This window comes from Loxodonta africana, chromosome 14, assembly GCF_030014295.1.
Source record: "Loxodonta africana isolate mLoxAfr1 chromosome 14, mLoxAfr1.hap2, whole genome shotgun sequence".
In the NCBI taxonomy this organism is placed as follows: domain Eukaryota; kingdom Metazoa; phylum Chordata; class Mammalia; order Proboscidea; family Elephantidae; genus Loxodonta; species Loxodonta africana.
The window spans coordinates 74259110-74284724 of record NC_087355.1 but is presented as its reverse complement, the minus strand read 5'-3'; the positions used below and the strand labels follow the sequence as shown (position 1 = coordinate 74284724).

At 46.3% G+C, this 25615-nt stretch overlaps 1 protein-coding gene across 15 annotated transcripts in view; it reads left to right on the top strand.

Annotated features, from left to right (window-relative positions):
- Positions 1-1688: 1688 nt before the first annotated feature.
- MTSS1 (MTSS I-BAR domain containing 1) overlaps positions 1689-25615 on the top strand; it is a 202483-nt gene continuing 178556 nt past the window's right edge. For 6 of the 15 annotated variants that reach the window (XM_064268059.1, XM_064268056.1, XM_010588486.3 and 3 more), the window contains exon 1: positions 11049-11618. In XM_064268059.1, the coding sequence (XP_064124129.1) occupies positions 11547-11618 (72 nt within the window). In that variant the 5' untranslated portion in view covers positions 11049-11546. Of the gene's footprint in view, positions 1801-3834; positions 4054-11047; positions 11619-25615 lie in introns of those variants that run through there. The other 9 variants (XM_064268062.1, XM_064268061.1, XM_064268060.1 and 6 more) reach the window with 6 other exon arrangements.

Sequence of the window (25615 nt, the reverse complement as noted above, 5' to 3'; positions counted from 1 at the left end):
ATGACCCCAAAATCAACTCTACTATTCTACTTTAAGACACGACACTGTCCCCATTAAAAACTAGTCTCCCATCCCTCTGTTTCTGCTGTTGGTTTCAAAGAAAAGCTCAAACAACTTGCCAGTGAACCTAGAGTTAGACTGACCCTTGGTGACAGACTCCTGCTAACCAAACTAATAAGAAATGGATGTATAGTCAGAACATTAATTGGCTACAGTACAATTTTGTCTACTTGAGAGTATTAGTGCTAGAAGCAGCTAAACAACGAGGTTGTTCTAATATGAATTTTAAAAACTCTAAGATCATGCCATGGAAAAAATCAGTAAAAAATTTGTTATTGTGTGCAATGCAAGGTAATGGAAGGATCTGTTGTGCTGCCAGTGCCGATCGGGGCAACACAGCAACACAACCCCTGGGTGCAAATGGCTGGTATGGACTGCTGTGAATAGATTGACAATGACTCCGTCAGAGCTTTTTATTCCATATAATTCGTAAGGTTTATTTCCTGCTGTAATAAACCTTACAAATGACATGGAATAAGAAACCATTTACTGGAAAACAGGTGACAGTTCTTCCAAAAGTTAAATATAGAATTACCATATGACCCAGCAATTCCATGCCTAGCTACATATCCCAGAGAATTAAAAAACATACGTCCACACAAAAACTTGTACGTGGATGTTCCTAGGAACATTATCCATAATCAACAAAAGGTGCAAACAACCCAGTGTCCATCAACTGATGAATGGATAAGCAAAATGTGGTACATCCATACAATGAGCTATTATTCAGCCATGAAAAAGAACGAAGTGCTGATACATGCTACAACATGGATGAACCTTGAAAACATCCTGCTAAGTGAAAGAAGCCAAACACAAAAGATCATGTATCGTATGGTTCCATTTATACGGTATTCCCTGAATAAGCAAATCCATAAGGACAGACAGTAGAGATTAGTGATTGCCAGGGCCTGGGGAGCTTGGGGAGAAATGGAGACTGACTGGTAGTGGATACAGGGTGTCTTTTTGGTGATGAAAATGTTCCAAAGCTGATGATGGCAATGGCTGCACACTGTGCATCTACCAAAAATCACCGAATTGTACACTTCAAAGGATGGTGTGTGAACTGTATCTCAATAAAGCTGTTTAAAAAATTGCTACTGAGCAAAGAGATGCTCATACTGAATATTTTCCATTGCTCTCCCCCCGCCCCCGCACATCTTCCACCCTCCATCCTTCCTTACTTTGCTTTGTTTCCCCAGGAAGCTAACCCCTAGGGACTGTCCCGACAAGGCTCTCTGGGCAAGTGATCAAACGATGTATTGTCCAAACTGGGATGCTTTTGATAGAGAACAATGAGGGTAAACCATGACTCTCCTGGGCAAACCAGACAGCCTGGCCTCTGTCGGGGTCCAGTTGCGTGCTATGCAGGTGGGCTGCATCCCTCCACCGAGGGCTGTAGCTCCTGTTAGGCAGCCCTCTCCATGCACAGGGTTCCAGGCTCCACTCCCTCTCCTTGCCCTTCAGTTTCGGGGTGGTGACGATTCCTGCTCCTGTCTACCAGTTTCCCTCAGCCCTGCCCTTGCCCTTGCAAATGGTCTCATTTTAAACTTCCTCCATTACCCAGCCTGAGGGGGCCATCTGTTTCCTGCCAGTACCCTGCTGTCACAAAACTCCAAATAAACAGCCTAAAAGAGAAATCTGAAAAGGAAAGGAGTGTCAGCCCAGTGACTCCGGGGGATCTTGTCCACAGAGCTGCTGTGCTGGACTACCCTCCAGCTTGTGCACCAAATCCCCATCACGGTGAGTTTACCGCACCTCTGTTGACAAGGATGTTACAGGAAATACATTTTTTTCCTATTCTTTTACTTTTTTTTTACTTTGAAGGAAGTGAGTATGTAGTACAAATTACAATTTTCAGAATAAGAATTTACAAGTAAAATATATTCATTGGATTTATCTTGTCGAAAATTTACTGTGCTCCCTAAATCTGAGGATGTCTGTATTTCATCAGCTCTGGAAAATTCTGAGCCATTATCTCTTATAATACTCCCCTCCCCAATTCTCCCTGTTCTTTTCCTGGAACTAGTGATCTGTTGTGTTCCCGTATATCCTCCTTGCTCCTACCCTCTCCTATTTTCTACTTGTTTCTGTGTGCTAACTTCTTCTGATCTTTCTTATCAGTAATTCTCTTTTCAGCTCTGGGTCTACTCTTAATCTATCCACATACATTTCAGATATACATGGTAATTTCAGTGACTATATTTTTCATTTCTAGATGTTCTGTTTGGTTATTTTTCAAGTGCTTTTTTCATGGTGCCTTGTGTTTTGTTTCCTTTTTTTGTATGTCTATGGTTTTAGATACCTCCATTGCTATCAGACTGTCCAATTAAGTTCTTGCAGTTTGAATCCTGCTGTTTGTCGTGTCTGTCGGCTTTTGAGCATAATGGGTAGACTTTTTGTATAATTTAGAAATGTGAAAAGTGAACTCATTTTAAAGGACCTTATTTGTGGGCATCCTGTGAGGACTTGATTGAGAGCGAGTCCCCTCAGAGTCATTTTTCATTTACCTCCGCTAGTAAAAAAAAAAAAAAAATACAGTGGAAACCCTGATGGCATAGTGGTTAAGCATTTGGCTGCTAACCAAAAGGTCCACGGTTCAAATCCACCCACCACTCCTTGGAAATCCTATGGGGGCAGTTCTACTCTGTCCTATAGGGTCTCTATGAGTCGGAATCGACTCGTCAGCAACAGGTAACGGGTTAGATCACCAAGGGCTATTTTAGATCAGGAGTCCCTGGGCAGTGCAAATGGCTGATATGCTTGGCTGCCAACCAAAAGATTGTAGGTTCAAATCCACCCAGAGCCCCCTCAGAAGAACAGCCTGGTGATCTAGTTCCGAAAAATCAGCCATTGAAAACCCTGCAGAGCACAACCCTCTGATATACATGAGTCACCATGAGTTGGAATTGACTCAACAGCAACTAGGAAAATTTAAGGCAGTAACAACTTTTCACATGAATTCTTAGCTTGGGTGTTTCAAATCCATTCAGGTAATATAAATTCAAACCCCGAATCCAACTGTGGTGCGATCGTGTGGTTACACATGCTCAGTGGAGGCTTTTTTCCCTGCTTGGAACCCAGACCAAGACTTTCAAGCTTCTGGGTCAGCTCCCTGTCCTGGCAGGCAGACTGTTTCCTGGCCCACCTGTGGCTGACGCTGTGTGATGATGGGGTCCTGGCTCAGCAGGTGGGTCTCAGATGCACTTCCCTGACTCACATGGGTCCAGGGCCTTTTCTGGTCCCATCTGGGGGTGAACACTCAAGCCCCAATTATGGAAACCACAGACTCCTCCCAGGGCAACCAAGGCATTAGTTATCATGCATTCTCTTCTGGTTTTCAGCTTCCTTTTTGTTTCTGGCCCCTGAGGACTTCCCTTCTTTCTTGCTAGCTCTGCGTGCATTTAAAGGGATTCTGATTGCATTTTACCTAGCATGTCTACATGGCTCTACAGTAGTCCCCAACTTACCACGGGGAATCCATTCTGACAACTGTGTCCTAAGTCAGCTTTGACCTAGGTCACCGCTCTCTCTTTTTTTTTTTTTTAGATTTCATTTTTATTGCCTTGGCTCTTAAAAGAATTCTGCTACTAAGTCATCAGGGTCGGCTGAAACTAATTCTATTTTGTAGATGAGTCACGATAATGATCAAAACCTCTTTAGCAGACAAAAGCCGCTAACCTTTATTGGGTAGGTTTTGTGTACCAAGTACCAGTCTAAGTAATCTCATTCCGTCTCAACCAGCCTAATGAGTTAGCACCTCTATTATCCTTACAGATGAAGGAACTGAGGCAGTGAAAGCTGGCGAGGGATAGAGCCAGTCAAACCCAGGCAGCCTGACACCAGAACGCACGTCTTAACTACCTCACACAGCTGCGTTAAATGGAGTTCCACAGATACTGTCTATCGCAGCAGCCTGCGAGGCCTGGTGTAGCCATCGCCACACAAGAGAATCACCTGTGGAGCCCCTTAAACCTACTCAAGCATGGAACAAATGTAGGTTAATATTTGGGCAAGCTAATGAAGGGTAAATGGGATATCTTTGCACTATTTTTGGAATATTTCTGTAAGTCTGAAATTATAAGTCAAAAGAAAAAAAGGAGGGGAGGGTGCATTAGAACAATAATGGTTAACCAGGAGAAATTTCTACAGCAACCGTTGGGTGTTGATAGCAAGATCCAAAAACGTGTGTATATGATTCTACTTTTGTAAAACAGTGACAAAATCCAGGTACTCACACACACACACACACACACACACAGAGCTGTGTATCCATATATGAGGATGGAATAAAATATGTATGTTACACTAAGAAATGCTGGGGCCCAACCCCCAGATATCCTAATTGTTTTGGGGGGTAGAATTTGATCATGGGTATCTTTTTTCTTTTTTAAGTTTTCTAGGTCAGAGGTCTTAAATTTTGTGGAACATTAGAATGACCCGGGGCTTTAAAACTTCTGACATCCAGGCCAGAGCCCAAGCCAATTAAATCAGACTCTCTGGGAGTGGAGTCCAGGCACTGGTGGTTCAAAATTCCCCCAGGGGATTCCAACTCGCAGCCAAGTTTGGGAACCAGCCAGGGCCCTCGGTGCAGCCGAGGCTGAGAATCACTTTCGTGAGGGACGAGAACTCACATGTGTGTAATATTACTAAGTGATAGGCATTTTTCAGCCATTTTAATTCCCAGAATAGCCCGTGAGTTAGGCAAACCAGTTGCCGTCAAGTCATCTCTGATTCATGGTGACCCCATGTGTGTCAGAGTAGAACGGTGCTCCATAGCGTTTGCAATGGCTGCTTTTTTGGAAGTAGATCGTCAGGCCTTTCTTCTGAGGCCCCTCTGGGAGGACCTGAACCGTCAATCTCTTGGTTAGCTGCCCAGTGCATTAACTGTTTGCACCAGCCAGGGACTCCCAAGAGTTCAGAGGCAATATAGGCTGGCTCCAGAGATGAGGCAACCTGCTGAAAGTCACAGGGCCAGGAGATGGTGGTACGGAGTCTGACCCCATGTCCTCAGGCCAGTCTCAAAGGGAAGAAGGTTAATTGAGTTGCTTTGGGAGGACTTCTCTCTTCCCCTAACCACAGTGGTTGAAATTCCTCTAATAGGGATCCATTCCTTTGGGTTCCTCCTCCTAGGAGCTATTAAAAAATAAAAAACAATTGCAACCAATGTCGCAAAACAATTTGTGTATACATTTTTGAATGAGAAACTAATTTGCACTGTAAACTTTCACCTAAAACAAAATAAAATGAAATAAACTTTATTGCTAAAAAATACTAACCATCAAAAACAAACAAGCAACCACCACCACCAAGCAAATAGGCCTGGGAGGTCTTACAGGTTAATCAGATCCTGATGTCTGCCTGCTGAGTGCTTGATGTTTTGAGGGAAGGAAGGGCTAGAGGGATGCTCAAAGTTAACATGGCGGAAAGAATGCAATATAAAGGGTGCAGCTCTGATGTTGTTATTCTCTTGCTCAAAGTCCTTCCATTCAGTCTCACCCCTGTTACCCATTGCTGTCAAGTTGATTCCGAATTATAGTGACCCTATAGGAGAGAGTAGAACTGACCCATAGGGTTTCCAAGGAGCAGCTGGTGGATTCAAACTGCCAACTTTTTGATTAGCAGCCAAGCACTTAACCACTGCGCCACCAGGGTTTCAGTCTCACCCCAGGCCTTATTACAAATGCCAAGTGCTTTCCCATATCTGGGCCTTTCCTGCTTTGGGGAACACTCTCCCAGACTCCCTTTCCAGGAGCTGTTGGACGCTCCACCTTCTCATGAAAGAGTCCGGTTCTTAGTTCCAAGCCTTCAAGTCTATGCTGACTCTTGGGGGCCCCGTGTGTATCAGAGTAAAACTGTGCTCCATAGGGTTTTCTTCTTTTTTTTATTGTGGTAAAAATATGCATAACAAAACATCTGCCAATTCAACAGTTGTTTTTTTTTTCCTGTTCCACAGATATTTTATTTTTCATTGTTAGCATTTACGTGGGTGCAAAGTCCACTTTGGTTAGACAGACCTTCATCAGGGTTCTGGGAGAAGGATTTGCCTGACGCTTTTGCCAGGAGAGATGCACTAGACCAGTTAGTCCCAGTGTGGGGAAGGTTAATTGGAAAAGTCTAAACTGGACGGTTTTGCAAAGACCTGTGATTAAATTGCTTTCTACTGCAGGGAGTGCTTCAAGTCAGACGTCCGCAAGTTTTGCTAAGTAGAAATCCTAGGGAACTCACTTCAAGGAGCTGATAAAATTTGTAACCTCCACATCCTGTTAGTTTGCTGTTACGGGCCGGTAAAGTACCAGGGAAAAGGTTATTCTCAGGTTCGATAATGCTCTTGTTACCCTGTTTGTACTTATGATCAGATAATCTTTTCTTTCAGGTCTAGAAAGTGGTATACTTGAGCCAGTTTAGGTTTTGTGAGCCTAAATTTCAAACCAAAGGGCTCTTGGTGATATTCTTTCTTCCATCATCTCTTTACTTTTTTTTTTCTCCTAAATTTTATCAATTTTCTTATTGTCGTTGAGAATATACACAGCAAAACATACACCAATTCATCAGTTTCTACATTACAATTTAGTGACATTGATTACATTTTTTGAGTTGTGCAACCATTCTCACCCTCCTTTTCAGAGTTGTTCCTCCCCCATGAACATAAAATCGCTGCCCCCTAAAGTTCCTATCTAATCCTTACAGTTACTGTTGTCAGTTTGGTTCTTAAAAGAGCATAACACTCAAGGCAGACCTTTTTTTCCTAGTTAAGCTAAAGTATTGTTCAGATTTAAGGTGACTTCAGGGGATATTTTTGGCTTAAGATTTAAAGGTTGTCTCAGGGTAATAGTTTCAGGGGTTCATCCACCCTCCATGGCTCCAGAGAGCCTAGAGTCCATGAAAATTTGAAATTCTGTTCTGCATTCCCCCCTCCCCCTCCGCCTTTGATCAGGATTAACCTATGGAATCTTTGATCGAAATGTTCAGTAATGGTAGCCAGGTACCGTCCATTTTTTCTGGTCTCACGTCAAAGGAGGTAGTTGTTCATGGAGGCAATTAGGCACACACTTCTTTCTTCCTCCTACTTCTAACTCTCCTTTTTCCTCTGTTGCTCTGGGTGAATAGAGACCAATTGGTATGTCTTTTTAGATGGCCTCTAGCAAGCTTTTAAGACTCCAGGCACTATGCAAGTAATGACTCATATAATTCAGTGACATTGAGTACATTCTTTGTGTTGTGCAACCATCACCGCTATGCTTTTCCAAATTCCATAGAATTTTCAGTGGCTGATTTTTCAGTAGATTGACAGGCCTCTCTTCTGAGATACCTCTGGGTGGATTCGAACCTCCAACCTTTCAGTTAGCAGTCAAGTGGTTAATTGTTTGCACTAGCCAGGGACTTGAAGGCCAGTACAGACCAAAGGAAAAAGGAGGCAAAAGAGATGTGTGCTTTGGCAAACACTTATTAAGGTTGGGGGTGCTCTGGCTATTTAAATTCAGGCATGTGACTGTAAGCTGAACTCATTGTTCTTCAGGTTAAGGCAGCAGGCCCTTATCGCAGTAGGCCTGGAGGCTGGAACAGGGAAACCCTCAGGCTTGGAGATCAGAAAACCAGGGTAGGAGTCCTGCCTGCCAGCCTTTCTCCAGCTGTAAAGTGACATCGTTGTTGTACAACCATCTCCTTTTCCAGGATGTGGTGAGGTTTAATACAACACATGTAAAATGCATAGGTTGGCACACAGTAGGCCCTCAGTAATGTCAGTAGACAGTACACCGACATTGCAGGTTTGTAATGTGCTGTCAGGGTCCAGCGCTAGACAGGAGCCTTGACTTGGTATCTACTTCTTCTACGAATAAGATTTATTAAGTGCTTACTCTATGCAAGGAGGAAACCCTGGTGGTATAGTGGTTAAGAGCTTGGCTGCTAACCAAAAGGTTGGCAGTACAAATCTACCAGGCACTCCTTGGAAAGCCTGTGGGGCAGTTCTACTCTGTCCTACAGGGTTGCTATGAGTTGGAATCGACTCGACGGCAATGGGTCTGGTTTGGTTTTATATTCAAGGAAGGAGCCCTGGTGGTGCAATGGTTAAAATGCTCGGTTGTTAGCCAGAAGGTCGACAGTTTGAACCCACAAGCTGCTCCGTGGGAAAAAGATGTGACCATCTGCTCCTTGGAAACTCTATGAGGCAGTTCTACTCTGTCTTATAGGGTCACTATGAGTCGGAATCGACTCGATGGCACTGGGTTTTTTTCTGGGTCTGCTGTCATGAAGATTACAGACTCGGAAGCTCTATGGAGCTGTTCTTACTCTGTCCTATACGGTCCCTATGAGTTGGAATCAGCTCAATGGCAGAGTTTGGTTTGGTATATGCCAAGGAGCCCTGTTGGCACAGTAGTTAAGTGCTTGGCTGCTAACTGAAAGGTTGGCGTTTCCAATCTACCAGCTGCTCCATGGGAGAAAGATGTGGCGGTCTGCTGCCATAAAGATTTCCAAAACCATTGCCTTGGAAATCCTATGGGGGCAGTTCTACTCTGGCCTATAGGGTTACTGTGAGTCAGAATTGACTCGACAGCAGTGGCTTTGGTTTTCTGGGTTTTACTATATGCCAGGCACTACTTTAAGTGCTTTACATATATTAGCACATGTAATACTCAGAAAAGCCCTATGAGGTCGATGCTATCCTTATCCCCATTTTACAGATGAGGAAACTGAGGCCCAGAGGGGTTAAGTAACTTATCCAACCAAGTTAGTAGGTTGTAAAACTGGAGTTTGAACCCAGGCAATCAGGTTCCACAAGCAGTGATCTTGATTATTATAATGTCGATAGTATTACCAAAAGGTTGGTGATCCAAACCTACCTGCCAGTTCTGTGGGAGAAAGACCTGGTGATCTGCTGTTGTAAAGATTAAAAACCCAGTGCCCTCGATTATAGCTGAGAACACCCTCTGAGGGCAGTTCCACTTTACACCCTCTGAGGGCAGTTCCACTTTGTCCTATAGGGTCGCTGTGAATGGGAATTGAGTCCTTGGCACCCAACAATGGTATTAAAATCCCAATAATGGTAATGATTGAGAGCACCCTATGTGTCCAGCACTGCTACTGGGGAGGTGACAATGAGGGCTATGCATCTGAATGTACTTGGGGGCAGGGCCCAGCAGGGTTGTCTGAGAGAGAGATCCATTAATTCCAGAAGGTGACACCCCTACTTGAAATGTGGGAGAGGGGAGGTTGCAGTTAAGAGTTGCACAGAGTAAGCACGAGGGATTAATGGACCATATGAACCAGAGCCTCCACCAGCCTAAGCCCAGAAGAAGTAGATGGTGCTCACCTACACTACCAACTGCACTGATAGAGGTCACAATAGAGAGTCCCAGAGAGAGCGGGAGAAAAATGTAGAACAAAATTCAAATTCACAAAAAAGACCAGACTTGCTGGTCTGATAGAGGTTGGAGGAACCCCACCCCCCCACCCCAGACTATAGACCCTGGACACCCTGCTAACTCAGAACTGAAGCCACACCCACCTGAGGTCTACCTTTCACCCAAAGATTAGACAGGCCTATAAAAAACACATGTGAGTAACGTGCTTCTTACTTCAATCAAGTATACAAGACCAAATGGGCAACACCTGCCCAAAAGCAGCGATGAGAAGGCAGGAAGGGACATGAAAACTAGACTAATGGACCAGGAGAACCCAGGGTGGAAAGGGAAAGGTGGAAGAGTGCTGACATATTGCAGGGATTGCAACCAATGTCACAAAATAATTTGTGTATAAATTTTTGAATGAAAAACTAATTTGCACTGTAAACTTTCACCTAAAACACAATAAAGTTAAAAAAAAAAAGTTGGACAGAGTGGCCCAGGGGAAAATTATCTTCTGCAGCTGTGATATGCAACCCCATACAGCCTTCCTACTCATGTGGTTTTCAAAGCCGGACCTTTTCCTATTACTGAGTCAATCAGATCTGGGTCTACAGCATTTTGCACATGGTTTCCTTCACCCTCCTCCACCCCAGCATTTTCCTTTTGTTGTGTTTGTGCTTCAAATATCCAGTTCAGGGGTTAAGGCGACAGACCAGAGTTACCTACATTTCAAGGTCTTTTTAAAGTTGCTTGTTTGATTCTGCCCCGTCCTACCCCCTCGGCCCTTTGATGTTAACGTGAGTGATCCTGGCTGTGCAGCTAGGCAGTGGTGCCGTTAAAATAAACCACAAGGCTCCCCATCAGCCTGGCACATTTGTGCTCTTTTTAAGTTAAACCTTCCAACAGGGCTGTCTGCAGTGATATCAACACCGATGCCCTCGGTGGGCCTCAAAAACATCAGCGGTCCAGCCCCTGGCGGTCAGCAATCGCCAAGAACGAAGGAGTCAATACATAGAAGCTCTAAGGCCCGGTTCCGTTTATTTTGCAACTGCAAACCAATCCAGTTCCCCAGCATCCTGCAACTTAATCGAACTCGCCTCGCACTGCAGGGGACACCCCACCCCCGCCCTCGGACTCTCCTGAATGACATAGCTGGCTATTTGCAATCGTGACTTGCAGTCCTGACTTCGCAGAATGGGTCTCTTCTCAGGAGACTGCAGCAACAGCCGCTTTCCAGCCCTACCGAGCGCTCACTATATGCCGGGCACCGCGCTAGGCGTGCGGCCATGCAAGCGTGCCACCTGGGGGATCAGGGGGTGCACCCTCCGTTCCGGGAGCTCGGAACCATCGCGGGGTGGGCCCTCTCCGCGCAGCTCCAGGCGGCCCGGGGAGGAGGTGCCGCCCGGTGAGTCCTCAGCTGGGGGCGGAACCCTCCCCGCGCCGCCCGCCCTCGGGCTGCTTTCTGCAGAGGGCGCCCCCAGCCTCCCGGGCGCGCGCCGCCAGCCCCGGCCGCAGCGGCCCCGCCCGCAGCAGCCCCGCCCTCAGCATCGAGCGCGCGCCCTCCCCGCGCCCCCGCGGGCACGCACGGCCGCGAGCGCGCGTGCGCCCCTGCGAACGTCCCGGGGAGCGCAGCCAGCGCGCGCGCGGGGCCGGCGCTCAGGAGTGAAAAGGAGGCGGCGGCCGCGCTGGAGCAACAGAGCCGGGCGCAGCGAGCACACTTGCTCTGCTGCTATGCGATTTTTTTAAATTCCAGGAAAATTCATTAAATTTTAAAATCTCGCATTTTTCAATGGCGCTGGCCCTGGGTCAGCGGGCGGTTTTCTCTGCCTCAAGATGGGCTTTGCTGTTTCTTTCGGGGGCACCAGTGGTGGCCTGATTGGCAATCTTCTCCGGGCATTTGTAAGGCCAGGAGCCGAGCGTTGCATGTAGGAGAGTCAGCCTACAGAGCGGCTTGGTTTCTACATTATTGTTATTGTTTTTGGCCTTGGACAGCCCGTCTCGTGAACTCCGTGCTCTCTGCAGGAAAGGTTGCGAGCCGGAGGTGGGTCGCTCCGGGGTGAAATTCCGCCCGGGTGAGCGAGCCCGGCCCCGCGCGCAGTCCAGGCGGCCCGAGTGAGTGTCCTCCCAGCCAGTGCCGGGAAAATGGAGGCTGTGATTGAGAAGGAATGCAGTGCGCTAGGAGGCCTCTTCCAGACCATCATCAGCGACATGAAGGTAGGACGCCGGGGCTGCGGCTGCGACGGCGGCGGGCGCACTGACCTCGCCGCGGTGCGTCGCCCCCACCCGGGACGGCCGCTCGCCCGCCACCTGCGGGAGCTCTCCGGCCCGGCGTCACCTGCTCACCCTGGGCGCTGCTCCAGGCTCTGCCGGATCCCCGGGCGGGCGGCTCCTGGGGGAGTCTGTGCCTCCTGCCATCTCTCCGCTTATTCTCCCAGGGGACCGGACCATCTCAGTCCCCTGGGGGCTTAGGGCCCCAGCTCCAAGTTTTCCATTGTCTGTCCCTGGGCTGAGTGCGACCCGCGGAGGCTTGATGCCCAGGCGGACACCTGATTCCCCCGAGGACGAGATGAGAGCGCTTTGCGCGATGGTGGTTAAGGGGAGAGGTTCTGCTTGGCCTCAGGAGGGAGACCCCCACCCCTGGCCCTGGAAGACTAGGAAGAAGGTCTTCCTCTTCCCCCTTAGCTTCCAGGTCTACCTGGGGTGGCGCGGGGAGGTGGGGGAGGGGATCCGAACAAATTAGGTGTTAATTAGGCTGTTCCAAAGCTGGTAAGGGTGTGCATGGCCTCCCCGGGGGGCGCGGAGCAGAAGTTCCCAGGGCAGCCTTGCAGGGACACTTCATTCCCCGAGCTGAGGCTCCTAGGACTGGGGGGTTGGGGACCCCCTGACGAAATGTATTACTCCCTCCCTCCACACACACACACACAAACACACACACACAAGCACACATTCCAGGTTTTTCTCTTGGAAGGATTGTGGAGAGTGTGCGTGTGTGTGTTGGGGGCGGGGAACAACACCCTGGCTTTTTCCTGCAGGGTGGGACTGGGGAGAACCTGATCCTCTCGATGTGGATTTTCTGGTGCATAGAGATAGACCAGGGCCCTGCGTTACTCATCCGAAGGAAATCCACCCAGCAGCAAGCTGGCTGGAGGTGGGATTTGGGGGCGGTGGGGGCAGTTTTTTTTTTCATGTGTATTTAGGGAGCTTCTCTTTGGCTCTAGCCCAGCCCCAGTTTGCCTCCACAGATCCGGGTAGGTGGTGTTTAATTAAAAGCTTGGCTTCCAGAAGGAGTGGGCAGGTTTGGAAAGCTGTAGGAGAGTGGGTGTGGACAGCCCCTCTCCAGCCGCTGCCTGGGCTGCGGGAGGGGCTTTTGTCTGATGAAGTGTAAGGTTTGGAGGGGGTGCGAGCCTCGGAGATTGACTTCAGGAAAGAATGCTCAGCTGTCACAGGCGCTTCCCCGTTTTCGAACCAACTGCCACCTCACCCGGGGTGAACTTTTCCAAGGTACCGCCACCCTAGGCTTGTCCATTTTGAAAACCTTCTACCAGCCTCGTGCCTTTTGTCAGGAATTGACACATTCGCGTAGCATATTCTGCATCTGAGACCCTGCTTGTCCAGGAATGCCTCTAATCCAGCCACTTGGAATTAGATGGATTATTCCTGGTTCAAAGGCAACGCCTTTCATTCCTTTGCCCTCAGAAATAGGGAATTATTGAAATGTTCTTTTAAGACAAAGATTGATGCCCCTTCCTTAGACTCTGGGGTATTATTTATTGTTCACTTAAATTCTATACACTGTGTAAATCAGACAAGATTTGGCTTGAGGCACACATGGTGTATGCTAATTACCAGAGGAGGAATTTGAGATGTGTTGGTAAAGCTTGTGTTTTTTAAGGAGATAAGTGGCCATTTCCACGCCCACAGTAGTAACAGGGAACCCAGGGACTCCAACCAATCTGCCCACCACAGTCTGAGAGTATTTACGTTTGGAGTTTTCTCTCTGTCTTTGTTCTTCTTATCCCAAATCCAGGCCCAGTTCTTCCCATTTATCCAGTTTGCATCCAAAGCTCTTCAGAAGGGAACCCTGCCCAAAGGGTGGGTCATGCGGCCTGCCACCTGCTGGCCCATGGCTGCCCTGTAGGGCATGCTGGCTGCGGAATTTGTGGACGCCAAGGTGGTGGTCTTTTCCCTCTGCAAGGTTCCAGTTACAAAGAGAGACTTCTTTTTTTTTAAATAACAGCTTTATCGACATATAGTTCATATATCATATAATTCACCCATTTAAAGTGTACAATTAAGTGGTTTTTAGCATAGTCACAGAGTTGTGCAGTTCACAACTCTCTAATTTTAGAACATTTTTATCACCCCTAAAGGAAACCCTGTACCCATGAACTTTCACTCCCTGTTCCTCCCTAAAGACTTCTTATTCGATGCCCTTTCAGTGCCGAATCTAAAGCCTGTGGCCCTTGAGTTGAGTTCCTCTGCATCCTGTAGGAAGGTGTCGCTTGTTTTAAAGGCTGGTTGGTTGGTTGGTATGGGCAGTAAAAGATTTTAAAAGCAAGGAGAAGCACAAGACTGAGCCATGCCCTGGGCTCTGCAGACTTTCAGACTTTTGGGTAGTGGGGAGCTGGGAAGGAGAAAGGGAGATGGGCCAATTCCCAAGATGGTTTATGCAAAAGACAGTTGCTGGTAGTTTTCATGAAGTTTTCTTCTTAAAAGATTTCTTCCAGGATTAGAAGGCAGTGGTATTTTAAAAGGACATTTCATGGATCTTGGGTATATGGGATAAGCAGTGCACAGTATACATATGTATGAAGCTGCCAGCGATAAAAGTCGTTTTTAATATCTGACGTCAGCTGACTCTCTAATGACTTGCTTATCCTCTTTTTCTCTTCTCTGAACTCCCTTGGTGGCTTTAAAATGCCTTTGGTCCCCTTTCTGTTTGTTTGGAAGGACAGATGTAAATGTTGGAAACCCATTTGGAATGCCGTCTTGATAACATTTTTAGTTTTGCTTTTTAGACACGATGTTGGACTGGGGTGAAAAAAAAGGGTAAGGCACATGGTTTTATTAGTAGCATTTGCTTCTCTAAAATGAATAGCAGTGCCATCGACAGCACAGGAAGGGAGTAAATTTCCTTTTTGGAGAAAAAAAAAATGAAGTAATTCCAAGGCCTAGCACCATCTGTTTTCTAAAACCGAAGACTCTCAAGACCCCTAAAAACTGGAGAAAATTCTTTCTTTTAATGATATTTCCTCTAGCCAAGGCCTCAGCTGTCAGGGTGTGTGTGTTAGCCTTTTTGGGGGGTAGGGTGCAGAAGAAACCCTCATCTTTCTTCCATGGGATCTAGCGCCATGCAAGGCAAGCAACAGCTGCAAAATAACTTACTGATTCCTGGAGGAGAAGGATGCCTTGTTTTTTCCCTTTTACCCTGCTGTGGTGGTGGTCACTAATGAATGACTGCTGGTGTGCAAAATCACTTACTAGCGTCCATTCCTCCCATCCACGGAAATCTCCGTTCCCCTTGTTTAAAGTTCTTTGGTGTTAGTTGGTCCCAAAGGAAAGGGGAAACAAGATGTTCTTGTGGCTGGAGAGAAGGGCCCATGGCTGGTTTGTCCAGGGAACAGTAGCCTGGAAGTGACTGTTTTGAAGGCCAGTTGACCTCTGATGTTTGGATGATGCTGACTGCATTAAGGAGGTTCTGGAGTCCCAAAGACAGGCTAGATGCTGCAAACAGATTTGTGCCATTGCTTTTGTTTTAAGAAATAATTTTGTTGTTGTTGTCATTGTAAATACACACAGCAAAACATCTATGTTTTTTCCACATGTACAATTCAGTGACATTTATTCTTCATATTGTGCAACCATTCTCACCCACCTTACTCAAATTGTTCCTCAAATTGTTCCTCCCTCATTAACAAAACTCACTGCCCCCCAAGCTTCCTTTCTAACCTTGCAAGTTGCTGTTGTCAGTTTGATCCGTTATCGGTAGTTCTTTAAAAGAGCACAACTCTCAAGTGGGCCATTACTTTTAAGTAACTGAGCCAGCATAGGATTTGGTGATGTTTGCAAACTTGTAAGACCAGGGGACTCTGCTGGCCAAACTTGGGGGCAGCTCACCCTGTAGATGTCTGTCTTCTAATGATTAACTTGGTTAAAAAAAAAAAAAAAATTGGATGCTAAAGCCAAATATTTTCCTCACTGTTATTGCTCAAGAATCCGCATGTCTGGAGCTGAATTGGGCCCGATGCAGGGGGAACTTTGTACCAGGCAAGGAGAGTGTGTTCGGGGTTATGTAATGTGTTTGGGGGTGAAAAAACACCAGACTACACCTTGAATTCTCCAGCCCTGCCTCTCACTTTATAGAGGGGTGTTCTGTTACCAGCACCTGTGCCGCCAAGCAGAATAGGGGCCTTGTTCACTTCCTCCCCACGGCCCCCCACCTCTCTCTGCCACCAGTGTCCTCTCTTCTCAGTTCTGCCTAAAATTAGAACTGCCAAAGGGACTTCTTGAATTCCATGGAAATCTTTTGTGGTTCAAAGGCACGTCATGCTGTTTTCCCTCACTTATCATAAGATCAGGAATGTGGGTAGTGGGTCCAAGGCTGGATAGTGATTTCAGGGTTGTTCCCCCCACCATCCACAACTGGCATGGCTTAGGGGTTCCTGTCAGCTGAGAGGTTCACTTGGGCAGTGTTTCTTGAGGGCCTGAACTGCCACTCATCTGTCAGTTTTTGTTACTGTGGTGGCTTGTATGTTGTTGTGATGCTGGAAGCTATGCCATTGGTATTACAGATATCAGCAGGGTCACCCATAGTAGACAGGTTTCAGTGGTGTTTCCAGACTAAGACAGACCAGGAAGAAAGGCCTGGTGACCTACTTTTGAAAATTAGCCAGTGAAAACCCTTTCAGTCACAACAGAATATTGTCTGATATAGTACTGGAAGATGAGCCCCCTAGGTTGGAAGGGATTCAAAATACACAGCAGCTGTAGCAGTGGATTCGAGCATACCAATGGTTATGAAGATGGCACAGCACCAGGCAGTGTTTTGTTTTGTTGTACATGGGATGGCCATGAGTTGGAGCTGACTTGACAGCAACTAACAACAAACTATGTGGAGGGTCTTTGGCTAGGCTGTGAGGCCCCACAGATGCACAGCCCCTGCCCTTGGAGAGCTCCTTGCCCAGTGGGCTGTAAATAGATAACATGAATACATTATGGTGGCCACAAGGAAGGGCATGTAGTCCAGCCTGGGGAAGGTGTCAGTCCTTACAGGACTTTCCCTTTGGGTCTTAAAAAAATGTTTTCTCTAAGAATATGTTGAAAGCTCAGCCAAGGCCTCAGCCAGTGGCCAAGAGCTCTGAGGAAGGTTGCCCGCTCTCTTTAAATTGTGACAGGCACACAAAGCCCTTGTAAAGTCCAGATGGACCCTGCATTGGCTTTTCTCTTAGCAAACGGCTGTGTTTGGCCAGTCTTTTACTGCTTCCTCAGTTCAAGCCTGTGGGAGAAGGTAAAGAAAAGATGTCATAGAATTGGCAGCAGAGAACTGCCTGGAATGAGTCCCTCTTCACATATTTACGATGTCTTCAGTATAGACCAATCTTTTTGTTTTTTTAGCTGAAAATCTTGTTTTCCTGGTTTGAAAAGAAGTCATTTTTGGTCTTAGAATATGTTTTTGTGGAAAACCCCTTGCACCTGATATTTAACACAATCATATAGAACTTGTTGTTTAATAAGGTGAATCTTTACTTTCTGAAATTCCACGGTAAGGAATGCCCCCAAATGAAGAGAAGAAGTCATTTTAGGTCACGAATTGTATGGAAGATCAGCCGAGTTTGAATTTCACTGGGTTCAGCCATCACTCAGTTCTTATGAAGAGTGACATGTACTCATTCTATAGTATTTATTGAGCCTCAGCTATGTTGCAAGCGCTGAGTTTCAAGTTAAAATTTCAGCAAGTAAAAATACAGGCTGCCCGGTCACACTTGGATTTTAGATAAACCGCTAACAATTGTTTGCAGTATAAGTGTGTCCCATGCATAGCATGTCTTCTTAGCTGCTGACCTCCGGCCTTTAAACACTTCTTTTGCATCTTGGCTGTAGCGAAAGGGATAAAGCTAAAATGGTATCTGTCAGTTTGGCTAGCTCATTTGAGGTTGTTAAAGTGCTTAGGAGGTGAAAAGGTTGAAAGTATTGATCCATTAGATGCTTTGTTTATAATTTTCATCCAGGCTTCTGCCATCTTCCCAGGAATGGGTGAGGGCTGGCGAGATTCCTTCAGGAGTGAGACCACTTAGATGTTCAAGTTGTATATGGAAAAATGAGATCATTTTGAGTTCCCCATTACTTCTCGAAACGGACTTCTGGGCACTTTTCCCTAAACCCCACACCTCTGGAAAAACAAAGAAATACCCTCTCCCCAAACCAAACCAAAGCCAAAGGACCCATTTAGCAGTCTAGGGCACCAGACAAGTATCTGAGGCCCCCTTACAGGGAACTGAGTGATGCCTTAAGCAGTTTAACTCAGATTTGCAGATTGCATTGCTGATATGGCCTTATTAAGTAGCAAACCGGAGAGACAAATGGGGTAAATGAATTGGCTGAGCATTAAGGAAGCCCATTGTATTTCATTGCCAAGTCCTCTCTCAAATTAGCTGGAGACTGCTGAAGGTTTCATCTGAGTATGTGCCACTGAAGAGTATGTATATACACACAACACAGAAACAAAAACACAAAACTCACCCAGCATAGAATCCCTTCCAGAACAGCCTGCCCATTGTCAGTATTGGGGTATCATCTGCTCCTCCCCAGGTTGGTTAGAGGTGGCTATGTTTTTACCTCTTGAGCAAATGTGAGGATTTGGATGTTTAAGGTGCTCTGGAGTGCTACTTGGCACATAGTAGGTGCTCAGTATTTGTTGCATCTGGCAAACGGGGCAGGCAGGAGGGAACTGGATAGGGACTTACTATGTGCCGGGCATTATGCTAAGCATTTCATGTGCATGATTTCATGTCATTCTGACATCCATCCCCACTTCACAGATGAGAAAGTTGAGGCTTGGAAGGATTCAGTAACTTATCTAAGGCCACCGTGAGGTGAAGCTGGTATTCAGACCTTGGCCCGTTTGACCCTAAAGCTGTCTTTCCAAACCAAAAACCAAACCGGCTGCTGTTGAGTCTATTCTGACTCATAGCAACCCTATAGGACAGAATAGGGAAGTAGACTGCCACATCTTTCTCCAGCAGAGTAGCTGGTGAGTTTGAACTACCGACTTTTTGATCAGCAACCCAGCACTTAACCACATCTTTAGAGCATGCTTGAGATGGGGCGGGGATTTATTTCCAGAAGATGTCATTTCACCTGGCTGAGTGTCCTTCAGGAGATAAAGGAGGGGAACCAGGGTCTTCTCTCTGTGCCTGCAGCCTGGAGCTGGCATGGAGCATGAGCTTGAACTGAGATGCTCTGAGGGTTCTTGTGGGGTGGCCGCCTTCCATCTGGGGGTCATTTTTGTGGAAATCATTTAACTTACGGTATATCAACACATTGTGGCTTCCTTCCTTCGCCCACTCACTAGTCTTCTCCACCAGACAACTTGATGTTCCCTTTTCCTCTTGTTCCCCTGGGTCTGCAGGAGGGGAGAGGAGTCTGTGGGTCAGACTCTGGCCTGACCTTGTCACCCTCAGCCTTGGCAGCTGCCCTTGTCCCCACACAAAACGTTCGGCGTTTTCTCCATGAAGGCTAGACAGCTGCGTTTATAGGTCTGGAGAGTCCACAGGTCCCTCAGGCGGGGCTGCTGCATGAACCTGGCTCCGTCCCCCTAATTATACAATTTAAATAAGTTCACTCAAAGTTCAAATGACTCCTCCAAGAAAACTGCCTTACCTTGAGCTCATTTTGTGTCAAGGCCTGGGACACTTGTAAAAGAACTTTCTGTATTTAATTGTGTCCCGGTAGTACTCCAGGTTGGTTGAGTCTGTAGAGCGGTCTTTGAGAAGCTGATGGGATGGCCCGAAAAACTCTTTCCTGTGCTGCTGATTCTTGGCATATACAGCCAGGGTCATAGTTTCTAAGTGGCTTTTCTTTTCCTGTCTAGCTTAAGTGGGTAAAAAAAAAATCAGTTGAGTGCCTTTTGAGCTGTGTGTTTTTTATTTGCTTTCTCTCCCTCAAAGACTTTGGACAGCAGTAAAAGTATTAGCTCGCTCAGCACCAGTGGCCTCCTGAGTGAGTGCTGGAGTGGGCAGCAGGTTTGCCTGGGACTGTCTTTCCTGCCACCTCCCTCAAGGTCTGCAGGGGCCAAGGAGTGACTCTGGCTAGAGAAGGAGGTTCTGAACAGGTGTGCTCCCTTTGGTAGAGTGGGTGTAGTTATGGGGAAGAGCCCCTTGGGATTCCCTGGAAGCTTTAAATCACCAATGCCTGGGCCCCACTCCCCACAGGTTCTGGTTCAGCGGTTCCGTGGGGGTGCAAACATTTCGTGCTTGACTAGTCACCAAAAGGTTGGTGGTTCGAACCTACCCAGCAGTGCTGTGGAAGAAAGGCCTGGGAATCTGCTTCCATAAAGATTGTTGTTAGGTGCCATTGAGTTGTTTTTCCAACTCACAGCGACCCGTAGAGTTTTCTAGGCTGTAATCTTTACAGAAGCAGATTGCCAGGTCTTTTCTCCCCTGGAGCTTCTGGGCGGGTTTTAACAGCCAGCATCTGAACACTTAACTGTTTGTACCACTAGGGCTCCTGCCATAAAGAAAACCCTGTGGAACTCAGTTCTACTCAGTAACACACAGGGCCACCATGAGTTAAAATCGACTCCACGGTAAGGAGTTTGGTTTTTTGGTTTTGGGGTGAGCATCCTGGGCATTGGGATATTAAAAAGCACACTGTTGATTCTAGTGCGCAGCCAGGGCTGAAAACTACTGAGCTATACAGCGTCCCCCTCAGTTTCAGCCCCATCAAAGTGTTTCCTCAGTGTTACCTATGCGTGAATAAAAGCATCTTTAGAATATGTGGCTATCTTTTATTGATCTGAATAATGTTGTTCAGTACAATTTTCTGCAGTGATGGAAGTTGTCTAATATGTTAGCCCCTAGCTAGCCACATGTGACCACTGAATACTCGAAATGTGGCTAGTGCCACTGAGGAACTGGATATTTAATTTTATTCACTTACAATTAATTTAAGGAGCTCCAGTGGTGATAGGGGAAACCCTGGTGGCGTAGTGGTTAAGTGCTATGGCTGCTAACCAAAGGGTCGGCAGTTCGAATCCACCAGGTGCTCCTTGGAAACTCTATGGGGCAGTTCTACTCTGTCCTGTAGGGTCACTATGAGTCGGAATTGACTTGACGGCACTGGGTTTGGTTTGGTTTTGGTTTGGTGGTGATAGGGTCACTATGAGTTGGAATCAACTCGACAGCAACAGATTTGGTGGTGTAGTGGTTAAGTGCTTGGCTGCTAACCAAAAGGTTGGTGTTCTGAACCCAACAGCTACTCCATGGGAAAAAGATGTGGTGGTCTGTTTTCTTAAAGATTACAGCCTTAGAAACCATATGGGGCAGATCTATTCTGTCCCATCAGGTCACTGTCTTAGTTATCTAGTGCTGCTATAACAGACATACCACAAATGGATGGCTTTAGCAAAGAGAATTTTATTCTCTCACAGTCTAGCAGGGTATAAGTCCAAATTCAGGGCGCCACCTCCAGGGTAAGGCTTTCTCTGTGTGTCGGTTCTGGGTGAAGGTCCTTGTCATCAATCTTCCTGTGGTCTAGGAGCTTCTCAGCACAGGGATCCCTGGTCCAAAGGACATGATCTGCTCCTGGCTCTGCTTTCTTGGTGGTAGGTGGTTCCCGTCTCTCTGTTCGCTTTTCTCTTTTGTATCTTAAAAGAGATTGACTCAAGATACAACCTACTCTTACAGATTGAGTTCTGCCTCATTAACATAATTCTGCTAATCCTACCTTATTAACATCATAGAGGTAGGATTTACAACACATAGGAAAATCACATCAGATGACAAATGGTGGACAATCACACAGTACTGGGAATCATGGCCTAGCCAAGTTGACACACATTTTCAGGGGACACAATTCATAACAGTCATTATGAGTTGAAATTTGATTCAACAGCAATGGAATAATTAAATTTAAAAGGCTCCCCCATTGGACGGTGTAGATCTGTAAACATACTTTCTAAGTAAAAGGGATCCAAGAGGAGTAATAGTCACTGTACTAAAAGGAATTGGTTGACATTCAGCCATTTCAGGAGGTAGCATATGATCGAGAACTAACGGTACTGAAGGAAGAAGTCCACGCTGCACTGAAGGAGTTGGCAAAAAACAAGCTCCAGGAATTGATGGAATACCAGTTGAAATGTTTCAATAAACGGATGCAACGCCGGAAGCTCTCACTTGTCTATGCCAAGAAATCTGGAAGACGGCTACCTCGACAGTCAGCTGGAAGCCATCCATAAACGTACCCATTCCAAAGAAAGGTGATCAAGGGAATGTGGAAATGACCAAACAATGTCATTAATATCACGTGCAAGTAAAATTTTGCTGAAGATCATTCAAAGACGGTTGCAGCAGTACATCGACAGGGAACCTGCAGAAGTTCAGGCCTATTCAGGGGAGGATGTGAAACGAGGAATATCACTGCTGATGTCAGATGTATCTTGGCTGAAAGCAGAGAATACCAGAAAGATGTTTACCTGTGTTTTATTGACTATGTGAAGGCATTTGCCTGTGTGGATCAAAACAAATTATGGATAACATTGGGAAGAATGGGAATTCCGGAACACGTAACTGTGCTTTTGCGAACCTGTACGTAGACCACGCAGCACTAGTTTGAATGGATACCGTGTTGTTTCAGATCAGGAAAGGTACGTCAGGGTTGTATCCTTTCACCATACTTACTCAGTCTGTATGCTGAACAAATAAACCCAGGATCTGAACTCTATGAAGAACAGGGCATCAGGGTTGGAGGAAGACTCATTAACAACCTGGGTGTGCTATGCAGATGACACAACTTTGCTTGCTGAAAGTGAAGAGGACTTGAAGTACTTACTGATGAAAAATAAAGACCACAGTCTTTAGTATGGATTACACCTCAACATAAAGAAAGCAAAAATCCTCACAACTGGACCAATAAGCAACATCATGATAAACGGAGAAAAGATTGAAGTTGTCAAGGATTTCGTTTTACTCGGTCCACAATCAACGCCAATGGAAGCAGCAGTCAAACAGTGTGTATTGCATTGGGCACACCTGCTGCGAAAAACCTCTTGAAAGTGTTAAAAAGCAAAAATGTTACCTTGAGGACTCAAGTGCGCCCAACTCAAGCAATGGCCTTTTCAGTCGCCTCACATAAATGAGAAAGCTGCACAGTGAATAAGGAAGACTGAAGAATTGACGCCTCTCAATTATGGTGTTGGCAAAGAATATTGAATATACCACGGACTGCCAGAAGAATGAACAAATCTGTCTTGGAAGAAGCACAGGCAGAATGCGCCTTAGAAGAAAGGATAGCAAGGCTTCCTCTTATGTACTTTGGACATGTTGTCAGGAGGGACCAGTCCCTGGAGAAAGACATCATGCTTGGTAAGGTAGAGAGTCAGTGAAAAAAAGAAAGACCCTCGATGAGATGGATTGACACAGTGGCTGCAGCAGTGGGCTCAAACAGCAATGATTGTGAAGATGGCACTGGACTGGGCAGTGTTTCGTTCTGCTGTATATAGGGTCTGCTGGGAGTTGGAACGGACTCGAGGATATCTAAAAAAAAAGTGACAAAACCCCTCCTGTAGAAATTCTGGAGCTACTGCTGACCTTGCAGTCCAATGGACCTGATTTCAAATCCTGTGGGACAGCTATATGTACCTCTCTGAGCCTCAGTTTACTTTTCTGTAAAATGGGTCTAATAATACACCCACATTATAGGGTTGTTGTGAGGATTCTGAAATGAGATAACGTATGTGAAGGGCTTCGTACAGTACTTGGCGCCCTTGTAGTTAAATGCTAGCCGCTGTTGTTATTCTGCCTTGTAGATTTGGGAATGAAGTATTTTGAAGTCTAAAAATCAGTGTAGCAATTATCTCTACCACTTTTTAGGGCAGATGCTGCCCCACCCTTTATGGAGCTGTATTTAGAGCTTGCAGTGAAGAGGCAGGAAATACAGAAGTTCAGCATTTTTGTTTGCGAAGTAAATCACTGGAGTTCATTATAACCTCAGCTGGCTCAGCAGGGGCTATTTGCATTTGATTTCTTTATTTGCAAACCCACTATCTGGATATAATGTTTGAGGCGGGGCTGGGTACATGGCCAGGGTCATCAGGACATTTATTTTAGTGCTAAAAAAAGCCTTTTAGAGTGGGTGAAGGGGGTGGGGGGTGAGGGGGGTGGGGGGTATGGGTGGGGAGAGGTGAAGAGTTGCCTTGTCAGGGCCATCTTTTCCTGTTGGCTTCCTTTGAGTCTCTCTTCCTTTTCTGAGGTGACCGGGAAGAATGGTCCTCATTTGCATGGGGCCTGGCCCCTATCAGCAGTGTCATCGTGAGCCTGTGCTCCTTCCCAAGACTTGGCCATGTTTGGACTCTTCCTCCCTGCCTGCCTGCTTAGCCTGGCATTCAAGGACCCTGTGATTTGGCCCTGGCTGGGTGGCCCACTATGAGTCTAAGCAAAAAACAACCAAACCCATTGTCGTTGAGTCGATTCTGACTCATAGCTACCCTGTAGGGCAGAGTAGAACTGCCCCATAGGGTTTCCAAGGAGCAGGTGGTGGATTTGAACTGCCGATCTTTTGGTTAGCAGCCAAATGCTTAACCACTGTGCCAGCAGGGCTCCACTGTGCTCTCTAGACTGGGACCCCCGGCTTCCTTGAGCATACCTGGTGCCTCTCACTCTTGCTGTGTGGAGGACTCTCTCTCTGCCTTTGCTGTGTGTTGAAATCTTGCATTTTATCCTGCAAAGCCCCACCAGAAAGTTAGTTCATTCTCTTGTCCTCTTCCCTCTGCCAAGCCAGAGACCTTTAAAGCATTTTCCACATTCTGTCTTGATTTTGTTGTTTTGTTGTTACTTGGCATCCAGTTAGTTCTGTCTCATGGCAACCCCACGTGTGCAGAGTAGAACTGCTTCATAGGGTTGTCAAGGCTGTAACCTTCCAGAAGCAGATTGCCGGGCCTGTTTCCTGAGGAACCTCTGGGTGGGTTAGAACTGCCAATCTTTTGGCCAGTAGTCAAGTGCTTAACTGGCTAGTAGTCAAGTTCCTTACCCAGGAACTCCTATCTTGATTCTACCTGGTATTTATTAGATTCTGTCTTATAGAGTGGTTGTCTTGGGCTTTGAAGCCTGGCTCTGCCACTTTCTAGCTTCCTTACTCTGGGCAAGTGACTCAACCTGCCTGAGCCTAGGTTTTCTTATCTGTAAAATAGGGAGGATGATACTTCCCTCCTAAAGTCGTTGAGGATTAAATGAGAAAGTAAATGGAAAGGGCTTCCCTCCTAAAGTTGTTGAGGATTAAATGAGAAAGTAAATAGAAAGGGCTTAGCATGAAATAAGTGCTAAGCACAGGCTCTTGTGTCTCTGTTCCTAGTTGGGAGTTGAGGACAGGATACAGTACACTGCCCATAGTGGCCCTCAGATGCCTCGATAAACACCCAGAACCCATGTCTTCACTTTGATAGTGCAGTAGAGATAAGAGGGAAATGTTTTTCAACCTTCAACGTATAAATAATTTGAGTGAACGCAGTATACATAGTCAGTAAATAGCATAGCAAGACTGCTACTGCTGGGCAACAGATATGTATGTATGAACAAGACACAGTCGTTGTGACCCCAGTAAGATGGTTAGTCTAGTGGAAGAGCAGACAAGTAATTAGAATTCAGTGTGAAAAGTACCAGGATAGAGGTCAACACAAGGTTTTGTGGGAGCCCTGGGGAAGGCCCCTGATTCCCACTTGGGATGAAAGGACAGAGCCAGGGAAAGCTTTTAGTACTGATGACCCCCAAGCTTAGAACAGAATTTTATTTTACTTCTTAAGTAAGCATTTATATGGCATTACGTATGTATCAAGGAAGGAGCCTTGGTGGCGCATCTGTTAAGTACTCAGCTGCTGACTGAAAGGCTGGCAGTTCAGACCCACCCAGTGGATCCATGGAAGAAAGACCTGGCAATCTGTTCCCGTAAAGAATATAGCCTAGAAAATCCTAGGAGGCAGTTCTGCTCTGTCACATGGGGTC